The sequence below is a fragment of the Podarcis muralis genome, chromosome 13 (assembly GCF_964188315.1).
Source record: "Podarcis muralis chromosome 13, rPodMur119.hap1.1, whole genome shotgun sequence".
NCBI classification, from domain to species: domain Eukaryota; kingdom Metazoa; phylum Chordata; class Lepidosauria; order Squamata; family Lacertidae; genus Podarcis; species Podarcis muralis.
Window position 1 is genome coordinate 55,133,059 of NC_135667.1, and position 14,583 is coordinate 55,147,641.

At 45.8% G+C, this 14,583-nt stretch overlaps 2 protein-coding genes across 5 annotated transcripts in view; one reads left to right on the forward strand and one right to left on the reverse strand.

Annotated features, from left to right (window-relative positions):
* The window catches only part of LOC114581908 (zona pellucida-binding protein 2-like), a 23,588-nt gene extending 16,344 nt beyond the window's left edge, over positions 1-7,244 (forward strand). For both annotated transcript variants that reach the window (XM_077917641.1, XM_077917640.1), the window contains exons 9-10: positions 2,721-2,793; positions 4,666-7,244. In XM_077917641.1, coding sequence (XP_077773767.1) covers positions 2,721-2,793; positions 4,666-5,059 — 467 coding nt within the window. In that variant the 3' untranslated portion in view covers positions 5,060-7,244. The remainder of the gene's footprint in view (positions 1-2,720; positions 2,794-4,665) is intronic.
* The window catches only part of RECK (reversion inducing cysteine rich protein with kazal motifs), a 45,221-nt gene continuing 37,837 nt past the window's right edge, over positions 7,200-14,583 (reverse strand). For all 3 annotated transcript variants that reach the window (XM_077917637.1, XM_077917638.1, XM_077917639.1), the window contains 3 exons: positions 12,656-12,729; positions 11,812-11,967; positions 7,200-9,831 (listed from right to left, as the gene is read on the reverse strand). In XM_077917637.1, coding sequence (XP_077773763.1) covers positions 9,616-9,831; positions 11,812-11,967; positions 12,656-12,729 — 446 coding nt within the window. In that variant the 3' untranslated portion in view covers positions 7,200-9,615. The remainder of the gene's footprint in view (positions 9,832-11,811; positions 11,968-12,655; positions 12,730-14,583) is intronic.

The window sequence follows — 14,583 nt, forward strand, 5'->3', positions numbered from 1 at the left end:
TCATTTAAAGGTAAAGGGACCCCTGACCATTAGGTCCAGTTGTGGATGACTCTGGGGTTGCGGCGCTCATCTCGCTTTATTGGCCGAGGGAGCCAGCATACAGCTTCCGGGTCATGTGGCCAGCATGACTAAGCCACTTCTGGCGAACCAGAACAGCGCACAAAAATGCCGTTTACCTTCCCGCCGGAGCGGTACCTATTTATCTACTTGCACTTTGACGTGCTTTCGAACTCCCAGGTTGACAGGAGCAGGGACCCAGCGACGGGAGCTCACCCCGTCGCGGAGATTCGAACTGCCATCCTTCTGATCAGCAAGTCCTAGGCTCTGTGGTTTAACCCACAGCGCCACCCACATCCCTAGTGTCCCTTGTTAGGCACATTCCCTAGTGCCGAACAAATCCAGCCCCCTTCTCCGGCCGTCACCCTCTCATTCACTCATTGAAACAGCACAACCATACCTGTGTAGCTGACTCAGTGTGTGGAACGGGTAGCATTTCAGAGAAAGCCCAGCAGCCTCCAGAATCTCTCAGCTACATTCTCCCCACATATTGGTGCCAGGAGAGACCCCTGACTCCCCCCAGCATTATCTACTGGGCTAACTGTTATGTAGCATCCACAACCCTCTTTCCGGGCAGGCAAGTCACCCTGTGGTCTGCATAAACACCACACACCCAGCTATCCAATGAGCAAATCACCCACTACCAGGACCCTCCCACCAGAAGGGGTATCCTTGGCATGAGAGTTTACCTGCTTGATCTCTAAGGAAAGGGTTCCTTTGAAGGAATCCTTTCTGTCTTCCTCAGAGTGATGCCTTCCTTCCCCCACACTCCATGGCAGCAGAGGAGCTGCAGTCTCGGAAGTGGGACACAGCTACCACACACCCCAAGTCCTCATCCAACAGTCTCTCTGCCTCTCTGCTTCCCTAGGTCAGTCACCTGGGGAACTCATTCCTTGGGGACCAGGAGTTCATTTCAATAACAATTTCTACCCAGTTAGACCAATAGGTGTACAGATGACATTACGCAGGACAGCCCCCTCACCCATACAGTACTGGCTTCAATCTACAGTTCTTTTTTCTTTACCATTTGTTGCGTTAGTTGACTTGGGAGCTTGGGATTTGTTAGGACTAAGAGTGGAGAAGCTGAGTGGCTTGCCCTTGCTTCCTAGCCCTGCTGCTGAACTTGCTTAGCTGCCTAAATCACTTGCTGCCTTGATGCTTTGGCAGGTGAAGTTTAATGTCAGGGCTCTTCTTACTGACGTCTAAAGTTCTGAGACAGACAAGCTGGCCCTCCTCTTCTAGGGTATGATTACCCTTTCCCAACGTTTTCTGAAAACTTTTTGAAAGGGGGCCATTGGCTTTCATAACAGCTTGTTCATCAACCCTATTGGCCGTTGCAGAAATGAAAGAAGAGTTTCTTGCCCAAAGACTTCATTTAGCTTTAGTTGTCACCTTGACCAAAAAGCATTTCTCTGTGTCTTAATGGTCATATTGAACTACACACACAGACTTCGACTCTGCACGTCTCTTGGCATAGGTTGCTAGTTTATCAAACATACTGAAATTTAAAGTGGTGTGCACTGGCTAGTTCTGGAGTCTTCATAATCATTATGGCATCATCTAGTTACTAGAAGAATGCTTCACTGATTTTCATTGGATGCTTCTTCTGATTTCTGTCCAGAAACAGCCAAACACACGATCATTGATGCCACCAAGGCAGGCTTTCTTCCTTGGCGTCAGTGACTGTCCTTCTGGCTGGTTTTTGGGAAATGTTCATATCTAGCAAAAGTCCAAGTCTTCTTGTTTTTAGGGGGCAGCACAAAACTCTTCTTTTTGGGGGGGGGGGGAAGCATGGTTAGAGGATTGGTGGGTTAGGTTCTTGTATGTGGCTTGCTCAGTGGTTTTATTGTGTGATTTTGTTTCCTGTTTTTGAAATTCTAAGTCATCCAGAATGGTTGTTGACCATGCTATAGCATATTTACAGGATATGTATTGGTTTATCACTAAGCAGATTTGCAGAATTCCATACCTGCTGCCTAATTCACGATGTTTCTGCTAGTCATATGGAGGAAGAAAGAACTATAGATTCCATTCAGGGGGAAAAGCAGGCTAGATAGCTAGCTGGACGGCACTGAACAACGGGAATCCCTGCTCAACTCTCCCTCTAGCTTAGCCTGTTCAGATGCTCCCATCATCTCTGAACCTTCCTGGCGATGATGGAGAGTTGTGGTCCCTAACATCTGGATGGGACTGTGTTGGGGAAGTCTGCTCTAGCTCCTCACCACACACACTTTCCTGCCTGCCTTCACAGCTGGGGTGTTATGTGCCGAGAGAATTTGCAATACAAATCCACTTAAATTGTACAGCAGCAAGGCCCTGCCAAGGCTGATGGCCATCCTATGTCCCCTATAGTAAGAGAGAGCAGCACAACCCAACAGGGAGGAGGAAGGGTGATGCTGCTGCCGTGGGACCTGCTGTTGTATTCCAAAGAGGAGCGGTCTGAGGCATGAAGAAAGGAGGACAATGGGTGTGGGTGTGATGCTACCTCCCCGCCCTACCTCGTGCTCTGAGGATCGGAACGAAGGTTGGAAGAGCATCCTTGTTGAGGCCCACTAGCAGGGGGCAGAGGTGGGCTGGCAAGCCCTTTCCAAGGGCTTGTGTGTGTGATGTTTGTGTATAGTCGCCATGCTAAATAGATCTCTGTTCTTGTTCATGTTTTTCAGAAATTCTACCAATGTGGATGGTTTTTGTAATATCTTCCGCAGGAACCAGTCTTATTCTTGTGACAATTTGGCTGTAAGTACCCTACCCTTTTACATTGAACTTATACTTTACATCTGTTTATCACCTCTAACCCCTGTGCTCCCCTGCATTGCAGGAGCTGAAGCCTGTTGCTGCTGGACACTTGAGGAAAATATGGCTTCCATAGCAAGTTCTATGGGTGTCATATATGTGATGCTCCACATGTGTATGAAGGCAGCTAGCAGTTTTATGCCTAGAATTTCTTACAAAAGATTTGAATTAACTTCTGCTTTTCCTTTAAAATCCCCTTACATTCCACAAAGTTGTACAAAACTGCAGCACAAGCCACAGAGCAGTTGCTGCATTGACTTTGAAGATGAGAAGTGCAAGTTTGAATCCTTGCTGAGGGCCAAAACGACATCTTATGCTAGAAGTGGGGAAGGGGGTTCCTTTTCAGCCATGGGGCCACATTGCCTTCTGAGCAATCTTCTGGAGGTTGCCTGCCAGCAGCAGGCAGGGCCAGAGGCGAAAGGGAACAGACCAACGAATGGAAACGTTGCCTTGCCACAGTACAGTAGGCTGCTTTCTGCAGATACTCACACAGCCTTCCTCACCCTCAGTCAAAACCAGCAGGAAGCCTGGCCAGAGTTCAAGGATGTGTTTGATCCAGGCAAAAGCACTCAAGCATGGTTGTGTGGCCCAAGGAGAGTTGCAAAGGCTAGATAGAGACTTGGAGGGCCACATTTGGTCCCTGAGTCTGGGGACCCCCAGCCTGTGCTTAAGAGATCTGTTACCAGTTCTCCCAACATTTTGATTTTAACTTTAAAGCAGCCAAAGCTTGAACTGGCCAGCAGCATTGATAATGGGCGTTAGTTCTTCCCCTGCCCTATTCTGTTTAAACAAAGAGGATTGGGAAAATGGAATGGGGCAGACTTCTCCAAGCTCCTCCAGCTCTTTTGAATTACCACCCCCGTCAGCCTGTGACCCTTGCCTAGGTTTGCCATATTCCAGTTAGGCAACCCCACTCTGGTTTCTGTCCTTCAAATCACCAGCTCCCAGTGTTGCTTTGTAACAAGGAAATGAGCCATAGGGCTTTTGCGACACTTTTGTGTAGAACTTTCAGCTGATGTCCAGGGTCACATTTAAAGCACATGGCTTCCCTTGAGGAAACCTGGGAACTGTAGTTTGATAAGGGTGCTGGGAGTTATAGATCTGTGAGGAGTAAACCAGTTTCCAGAATTCTTTGGGGGAGAAGCCATGGGCCTGAAATGTATGGTGCGTATATGACCCAAGTTCACTACAATGGCCAAGGGTGGTGAACTACTCCAATGATCTGTTACCAGAGGTATCAAAAAGTAAATCAAGAAAATCAACTGCCCCGAATTTCCTTTTCCTTGGTAGAGATGTATGTGCTGGTGTCTGGCATGACTCCCATCTGTTTCAGGGGGGAATAATGTCAATATCATGCTGATTGAGAATTCTTATTCATTCATGAAAGGGCTGTGCTATAATAGTGGAATTTGGATGCTGCACTTAACTTTCTGTGCTGTTGATGTGTCTATTTGTTTTTACATGATTACACTCTATGTAATTCATTAAACTGCGGATGAACATTTGGTGAGCTTTCGCCACAGCAGGGCAAGTGTATCTTACGGGAGAGGTGGGAAATCTGCGGTCTTACTGGATGTTACTGGACTCCCAGTAGCCCCAGCCAGAATGGTCAGTGTTTGGAGATGTGGTCCAGTAACATTTGGAAGGCCACAAATCTCCCTCCCCATCATACAGCTTGACCCCAAACCCCTTTATAGTTAAATCCCTTTCATTCCAGTGCAGCCTAGCCCCAAATGAATTACTTAGCAGTGGATAGGAAGTATGTTCACCTGTAATACCAGCCCTGACTAATTTTTTTCCACATCTCTCACACAGCATCATAAGTAGGTGCTGCAAAAAAACAATAGCTGCTCAATACATCAGAGAAGCAGAATCTGGACTTAAGAGGAGGCTGCAGGCATTTGCGAATATTGCAAGTGATGCAGAAGTACAAGAGCAAAGAAGCAAATTAAGCCCCATCAAAATGCGCAGAAACAAAGTTGATTTTCTAGAAGATGAATCGGTGGGATTGTTAAGCAACGATGAAGCGACAGAACCACCCACCACTGCTGGTACAAGTCCATCTCCTGTCCAAACAGGACTAAGCGATTTAGAAAGTAGCTTTGAAGACAAGTCAATACCCACACTGGACAATGACAATTTTATTCCAAAGGACCTGCCACCCAATCAGCAGAGATTAGTTGACATAATGAAGCACAATCTCCCCTAGCTGCTGTAAGGTTCTTCACAGATTTGCATAAACCTACAATTAGGAAACAGAGGAATAACTTCCTAAACAATATTCACAAGAAAGCTGAAAAATGAGCTTGCTTAGTGCTTACAATTGGGAAGCAATTTTCAGTCACTCTATTTCTGGAGAGCACTTCAGCAGGATAATGTAGCTTCAATATGCATTGAAGTACACTCATTTTTTTCCCTCAAACTGGCAAACTGTCCAGTTTAGCAGATAATGGAAATTGTTGAAGAAGCTTACTTTACAAAGAACTTGCTACAGAGCCAAAGAAGAATCTAGACCAAGAGCAATGCTGAGTTTAGAACTATTGTATTCTGTAAGCCAAGTGGAAAATGTAAGGATATACCATATACAATACTATAATCTCTGTGTATTCTATGTGATTTGCATTGTGTATTGCTAGTAGTAGTTAGAAGAATATGTTCAAGATGGTTAATCTGAAGCAACGTGACTTGGGCACATATCATAATACTGAAAAGTCTAAGAGCCTGTTAGAGAAAAGAACCCCTTGAATAAATTGTCTAATATTGCTATCTGCTTTGCTGCTTGTAATGTATAAAGTCTAAACCAAATAATACCAGTATTAGCAGCCACTAGCATAGGGGGGGGGGGACGCGGGTGGCGCTGTGGGTAAAAGCCTCAGCACCTAGGGCTTGCCGATCGTAAAGGTCGGCGGTTCGAATCCCCGCGGCGGGGTGCGCTCCCGTTGCTCGGTCCCAGCGCCTGCCAACCTAGCAGTTCAAAAGCACCCCCAGGTGCAAGTAGATAAATAGGGACCGCTTACCGGCGGGAAGGTAAATGGCGTTCCGTGTGCTGCGCTGGCTTGCCAGATGCAGCTTTGTCATGCTGGCCACGTGACCTGGAAGTGTCTGCGGACAGCGCTGGCCCCCGGCCTATAGAGTGAGATGGGCGCACAACCCTAGAGTCTGGCAAGACTGGCCCGTACGGGCAGGGGTACCTTTACCTTTAGCATAGGGGGGCCATAGATTGCTTGGCAAACGACAGAGCAACCCCTGTTTCACCCTATACAAACTTGAAACCTTGTTTGCCTTTGACCCATTGTTCTGCTAAAAGAAGGGCAAAACGTACAATGGAACCCACAATCCCTTAATGTCCTGGAGGGGGAAATGAGCTACTGCTAACAGGTGTTTTTAAATATTTTGTCAAAATATTTCATAAATTATCTTGAAATCTCGTAACGTACTGAATTCCAAATCACATTTACACATGCAACCTAAGCCCTTAAACTCATACACGGAAACATCCCCACTTTTCACTTCAGCTCCTCATGCTCCGAGGCTGCTCCTGAGCCAAATTTCAGAATCAGCATTTGGGCAGGGGGCTGAAGTGCTACGTATTATGGATAGGAAGATGCTAAAAGAGCAGAACAGCGCCTAAAATCCATTCAGAGAATGTTTGAGCTCTCGGGAATCAGCTGACACAGAGGTTTCTAGCTTTTTCTTCAGTTCCACCCTGGCCTGTGGAATGAAGTGATTTTTTTCTGCACACTGGGCAGTGAATGCAGAAAAGGAGAGGGCTCTTTACTGCTAATAACTGGGATTTTGTGGGAAAGAAAAAGGATTTTGAAGGGGCAACATGTAAGCATGAGAAACAGCATCTGCTGAAATTTCTCTTAACACATGTATTAAAGTTACAGGGTCCAAGTTTCCCTATGCTGCATGTCTGAGGTAGTAGCTCTTTTCTGAGGCCTTGCCATTCCACACCTCCTTTACTTACCAGATTTTCTACAATACTGTTTCCCCCTTCCATGTAAAAGTTGAAACCAGCTAACCCATAGCAGTAGGAATGCAGTTCAGAGCACACCGTTTAAGGGCGAATGCGCATAATAGATTTTTCCTTTAGTACTGTGCTCACTTTAGCACTAGTCCCTATTCGGTGAAACAGCCCATCTCACATAGTGGACTGGGGTGCTGTTGCTTTGATGCAGAATAATGCGTGATGGTCCTTTCCCCCCTTTGGGTCTCCTCCAGCAGCATAAGAGAAGATGCTGGTTATCCAACAGCTGCCTATTGTTTTATAGAAATGAAAGCTCCAATATTCAAGTATGCCATTTTATACCTTTTATGAAGTCGCCATATTTTTAAAGGACACGTGAGAAAATAAAAAATATTTTTATTAAAATAAAGGTTTTCATATTGCATTGCAAAGACTTTTTTCCTTTTTGTAAGAATACAAAACACTTGCCACGACATTTGACGACACAGAAACGTTGAAATTAATTTTCAGTTCCTCCTTTTAAAGTTCAACAATTTGGCAAAGACGATGCAACCTGTATACACTTCAAAAGTTGGCTATCATAATACTGATACAAAATACTTCATGTAGATAAAGTTCAGGTGCACAAGAACAGGGCACAAGCCAGCAGATGGGTCTCCTGGGAATGTCCTCCTGAAGTGAATAGGAGCTGTGCAAGAGCTCAGATTTACTTCAAATAGGCTTCTACCGGAGATCTTCCCACTGATTGAGCCCCAAGAATTAAAACATATGCTTTGTATAAAATATGAACACACTAAAGTGTAAATTTAGATAGTATGCAAATACTGTAATATTTAGAATGACATATAAATAGCTTGAATTCTTCATAACTTTGCTTCTATAAAAAAAAGGTCAATAGAATACTGCATTTGCATCTGTATATTGCATACATTTTTTATGTAAGAAAGATGCTAGCTTAAAACATGATTGACATTGCGGGAGGGACACTCTGCAAAACCCTTCTTTGCATGTAGAATTTTACACAAACATGCTACTCTTTGCAGAATTAGGCTCATGGCTATATTCTTCATAATAAAATATAGAATGTATTTACAGTTGAGTTATTCAGTTCATTTTTTGGTAAGTTAAGTAGCAGCAATTTGTTTCACTTAGAAATTTATGTTTTAAAATATTCTGAATGATATACCTCTAAGTCAGGGGTTGCTAATCTTTTTTGGCTTGAGGGTCACATTCACTTCTGGCCAACCCACCCGGGGCTGCATGGCAATAGTGGGTGTGGCCACCCTACACTCACACATGCGCACACAAACATGCATGCGCAGAGAGCCTCCCTTCTCCTTGGCTGATCCGTGTAGACCAGCTGACGGGGAAGGGCTATTCCCTGCTCCTCACTCATCAACTTATTGATCTGTTGACTGGGGAGGGGTGATCTTCCACATCAGGGCCAGTTGGGGAAGTTTAAACCTCTGCCCACCTCAGCTCCATGTCTGCATTATCCCCACCCCCTGCTTCCTGGCTTTTGCCGCCAGCATAATTGGTAGGGTGTTGGGGAGCACAGATAAATTTGCTTGGGGACTGCACCCAGGGCCCCCCCAGGGTTGGTCGTTAGCCACCCCTCCTCTTAGTAATAGACAAATATTGTATAAAATTATTGCAAAGTTTTGGTTGGGGGGGGGGGACTTGCATAACGATTTCCTCTTACATGGAAATCAAAATATCTTCCAACAGTTACTTTGCCTTCACAACAGGTGTTCTGTCCCTGGAGACTGGACAGAGCAAGAGACCAATCTAGCAGGCCCATAAGTAAGCTTAGGATGCTGCTTTGTGTGTGTAGTTTATCTATGTGGCTGTGGAGGAACATTGGCAGGGACATGTGCTCCCAAGCCACCCCTGCATAGATAAAAGTGCACACTTTCATCCAACTTTTGATATAGGGAGGAATGCATAGCCCTGTATGCTGCATGAGACCTATTTTGTTTTGTTTTCCACCCCTCCAAAGATAGGAGGCCAGCTAGTGTGGGAAGGCTGCATTCCCCGAGGTTGAGCCTCCCCAGTCACTCGCTGGCCTCCTCCACTCAAAAGGAACAGGAAGTCACAGGAAGTGAAAAACTTCTGTTTCCACTGCAGTGATAGTTCTGCTCACCATCTTCTTATACATGTTGTTGATACCGACTTCCATCAACCCCAGCCAGCAATGGCCAATGGCCAGGGATGACAGGAAATGTAGTTTGACAAATTCTGGAGGGCCATAGGTTCCCTATCCCTGTTTTAACAAATGCAAGCGTAAGGCAAGGCTCCTAAATGTGAAACCTGACTTGTACCGCATTGTAAGCACCATGCAACTTAGTGTGACTTACTTCCAAATAACCGTGCATAGCACTGGCTCGAGTGCTGGATTGCAGCTTAAGGCTTGAGACAGAGGATGTTTTTTCCTCCATATAGTTGAAAGCGGTATGCTTGCACTTTAACTGTCCAGTCAGTCATTTCTTTTGTCTTGCTACCATGTTCACTCAACGCATTTTCCTGATTTTTGAAGCATTGCAAAATTCTCCAAAACTGTTTGACCAAAAATGACAAGAAGATCGAAAGAAACAAATGTACACACTAGAGGCAGAGCCTTCAACTCAGGGCAGGGGGGAACGGTCTCCCAGGTAAATGGTACATTATTGCTGGTGCTGTGTGGAGTAATCACTTTGGTCATATAGTTTCCTCTCGGAAACATTAATGTTACATTATTAATACACCGTTAAGTTCTGAATGTCTTTCGCAAATCAAATTACAAACCTCACTTGCCACTACGTGTTACATATCGTGGCTGTGAAAGTGAGCACAAGGCTCCAGAAGAAAGTACACTGTGCTTGCATAACTAGGCTGCAAGAAGAAGACATCTTGCGTGAAACTTCCGCCTGGGCCGCGATAAGTGCTGAAAGTGGCACATGGGATGCTAGAGCAGGACTGTCAGAGTTGATCAGCGATTCTATCTTCTCTGCTTCTTTATTGCAGGCTTCAATCTAGGGAAAAGCAAGGGTGAGCTTCCAAAGTATCTTTCTACTGCATAAAACATCCAGTAGCATTTTCCTCCTTTACTTATCCCCTCTCCCCCAATTTCAGATGGCATCCTTAAACGCTCTGGTCCAGGTGTAGAGAACATGGTGCCCTCCAGGCATTGTTGGGCTACAACTCCCATCATCTCTGACCCGTGGTCATGCTGGCTGGGGATGATGGGAGTTGGAGTCCAACAATGCCTGCAGAGTACCATGTTAGGTACCCCAGGATAAATTACCTCATCCTGACAGAAGACTGGGTATAGAAGTCAGTTTCTTGTGTATATACTTAGGAGTTTGCAAAACATCCTCAGAACACATCTGCTGCAATCCCAATAAGCATCAGCTAGTCATAAAAGTGGTTCAAAATTTGCTAGTTATGGAAACCATAAAACCAGTTTGTTTGTTTGTTTGTTTGTTTGTTTGTTTGTTTGTTTGTTAGACCAGAGGCACTCTGCGTTTTATTCATTTCTTACTTCCTAAAAGGAACTGGGATTCTGCACCTGCACCAAGCCTGATGAGGAACAGCTGAAGGAGTTGGGTATGTTTAGCCTGAAAAAGAGGAGACTGAGAGGAGATATGGTAGCCATCCTCGAATACCTCAAGGGCTGCCACGTGGGAAAGGGAACAGGCTTCTTTTCTCCTGCTTTGGAGGGAAGGACTCAAGCCAGTGGCTTCAAGTTACAAGAAAGAAGATTCCTTCTGACAGTACGAGCTGTTTGACAGGGGAATGGACTCCCTTGGGAGGTAATTGACTCTCCTTCCTTGGAGGTTTCTAAGCAGAGGTTGGAGGGCCATCAGTCATGGATGCTTTTGTTGAGTTTCCTGCATTTCATGGGGTTGGACTAGATGACCCGTGGAGTCCCTTCCAACTCTATGATTCTCTGATTCTGTGATCCTCAATACAGACATTGGGAAAAGTGGATTTCTTGATCCTAGCCCAGATTCTGATGGAATGGATATGATTTCATACCAGAACTCTCTCAAGGACCCAGATTCTCTTCCAGTCAGTGATGGGCAGTCAGCATCACTTCCTGGTGGTGGTCTCCCAGTCTTTGGATTAGTAGTTAGCTCCACGGCATCTGCCAAGTTTCAGCTTCAGGAAGCACGTGTGAGACAGAGTTGCTCTGGTGCATGATCTCCACAGGAGTCTAATTAACTCATTGGAGCAATTGGTTGGAGCTCTAAGCTGTTTTGTTCTTATTTACCGTATTTTGCACCCCATAGGACGCACCAGCCCATAAGGCGCACCTAGTTTTTTGGGGGGGGAAATAAAGGGGAAAAAATTATTTCCCCCCCCCCAGGCGCGAGGCTGGGTCGGGGGAAGCCCAAGCTTCCACCGACCCCAGCCCCCAGAACAGGCTGCTCTGCGCAAGCCGTGGGAGCCCTCCCGCAACTTGCGCAGAGCTACCTGAAGCCCCACGCGACTGCCCAGTGCACCGGGGCTTTGGGATAAGAGGCAGCTCTGCGCAAGCCGGGGGAGCCCTCCCGCAGCTTGCGCGGAGCTACCCAAAGCCCCGGCGCGACTGCTCAGCGCGCTGGGGCTTCAGGATAAGAGGCAGCTCTGCGCAAGCCGGGGGAGCCCTCCCGCAGCTTGCGCGGAGCTACCCGAAGCCACGGCGTGACTGTCCAGCGCGCCGGGACTTTGGGATAAGAGGCAGCTCTGCGCAAGCCGGGGGAGCCCTCCCGCGGCTTGTGCAGAGTTTCCTGAAGCCTGGAGAGCGAGACGGGTCGGTGCGCACCAACCCCTCTTGCTCTCCAGGCTTCAGCGAAAGCCTGCATTCGCCCCATAGGACGCACACACATTTCCCCTTCATTTTTGGAGGGGGAAAAGTGCGTCCTATAGGGCGAAAAATTCGGTATTTGCAGCGTTTCATTATTAACATGTATGCCTAACAGGATAGATAAAGCCCCATGCAAGCCTCCACCCCCCATGGTGAATTATACCTGAAGAGGCTTAGGGTTTTGATCAACAGGTGTGATGAGGATCACGATTTCAGATTCTATGCTGAAGTATCCAAAAACATCACACTGTGGCACAGACACATGGAGGCGGATCTTCTGAAGTATTTCAAGTACAGTGATTGGCCTTTTGTTGGTTATCTGGAAGAAGAATGAAATTTCTGTACCATTTATGACATGTTACAAAATTGTGTTAATCTGCTAGAGAGATAATAAGCTGGTATCGTTAGGAAAAAAGATGCACTTCCCATCAATAGAGATTTGCCAGGTGAGTACAAATATCTTTTCAGATGCAAAAGGCATCGTTTTTCCTAACTCTACTAACTTTTCATCCATTACAGAAAGTACACGTTTCTGACAACTCCACACTCAATAATATATAAACAAAACTGGTGATATGAGGACTGGGAAAAGTCCTCCTTTTCACTACAAGAATGTTGGATATCCGGCATACCAAGTGGTTATAAACACACAATGGGAGGCCATCACTTGGTAGGTAGCCTTCAATATCCACCCCCATTGCAGATATAGGCTGCACAGTGGACATGCAAGACTAACGTCATAGCATCCACTAGTAAAGCCTTGTTTGAACTCACCCCATTTCAACTGCAATTGTAAATTCCATTGAATGCCTTTTCAGACAGAACTGGGTGCTGGACTACAGCCATAATACCAGTGCTATTTTTCTAGAAAAGGAGGTGCCAGAACTCACTATGAAGGTTTCCTTCATTCTCTTAGAATGGCAGTAGTGCTCACTTGAGAGTTTCTGGCTGAAAAAAAGCCCTGTATAATACTATAAAATTGTCATAAGAAAACTTGAGGTACTTACCTTGGCGAAGGTATCCAGCTTTTCTTTATCATACAAGACCCTGAGTATTGCAGCATACAAAGAACAGCAAGCTCCTGCATAACAAGAGAGAGACAGAGTAGAGTGACTTGTAAAAGGAATGTACAGCTTATGGGTTCATCTAAAAATGCCAGAGGACTGTAAGGATCCTGGTGGGGGATACTGAAGGGCCATCTATCCAACATCCTGCTTCACACAGTGATCAACCAGATGCAGAACGTGAAGGCAGCAGCCCTTTCATGGACATAGCTGCATACATGTCATCAAGTTGGAATGTGTGCAGGCAGAGGGGATAAAGTGTCTGGAAAGCAAGCCTTATGAGGAACGGTGGAGGAGAGAAGACTGAGAGGTGGCATGATAGCGCCTTCAAATATCTGAAAGGCTGTCACATGGGAGACAGCGCCAGAGGGTAGGAAGAAGCTAAGGGATTCAAATTACAAGAAAGGAGATTCCAACTAAATATTAGAAAGAACATTCCGACCAAGTTTTGCTTTGTTTTCTCAGGTGTATTTATCATGTTACTGTTAAAAAAAACCAATAACGTAATTAATAATAATAATAAATATGCATTTTTTAAAAAGAAAAAAAAGAAAGACCATTCTAACAGTAAGTGCTGTTTGATAGTGGAACGGACCCCCTCAGAAGGCGATGGACTCTCCTTCATTGGAATTTTTTAAACGGATGTTGGATGACCATCTGTCTCGGATTTTTCAGCTGTGATTCCTGCATTGCAGGGGGTAGGACTAGATGGCCCTTGGGGCCCCAACTCTACAATTCTTTGATTTTATGGCTAACAAAAGGTCCAGCCGCGGACGACTCTGGGGTTGCGGCGTTCATCTTGCTTTACTGGCCAAGGGAGCCGGTATACAGCTTCCGGGTCATGTGACCAGCATGACTAAGCCACTTCTGGCGAACCAGAGCAGCGCACGGAAACGCTGTTTACCTTCCCGCCGGAGTGGTACCTATTTATCTACTTGCACATTGACATGCTTTCGAACTGCTAGGTTGGCAGGAGCAGGGACCGAGCAACGGAAGCTCACCCCGTCATGGGGATCTGAACCGCCGACCTTCTGATCTCAAGCCCAAGAGGCTCAGTGGTTTAGACCACAGCGCCACCCGTGTCCCATAGTTCCTTAGCAGGTCTAATTCTCTAAGCTTATACCATATAAGCTAATACCTATAAACATGTCTTATGGCAGCAGATTCTAGTAAGTTAAAAATATGTTGAAAGAAGCTGGTAAAATGCGGTCTTGACTATGCTACCACTCAGTGGATTTGTAACTGGCTGGCTGACCGAACCCAAAGGGTGCTCATCAATGGTTCCTCTTCATCCTGGAGAAGAGTGACTAGTGGGGTGCCACAGGGTTCTGTCTTGGGCCCGGTCTTATTCAACATCTTTATCAACGACTTGGATGATGGACTCAAGGGCATCCTGATCAAATTTGCAGATGACACCAAACTGGGAGGGGTGGCTAACACCCCAGAGGACAGGATCACACTTCAAAACGACCTTGACAGATTAGAGAACTGGGCCAAAACAAACAAGATGAATTTTAACAGGGAGAAATGTAAAGTATTGCACTTGGGCAAAAAAAAAATATAAAAAAAATGAGAGGCACAAATACAAGATGGGTGACACCTGGCTTGAGAGCAGTACATGTGAAAAGGATCTAGGAGTCTTGGTTGACCACAAACTTGACATGAGCCAACAGTGTGACGCGGCAGCTAAAAAAGCCAATGCAATTCTGGGCCTCATCAATAGGAGTATAGCATCCAGATCAAGGGAAGTAATAGTGCCACTGTATTCTGCTCTGGTCAGACCTCACCTGGAGTACTGTGTCCAGTTCTGGGCACCACAGTTCAAGAAGGACACTGACAAACTGGAACGTGTCCAGGGGAGGGCAACCAAA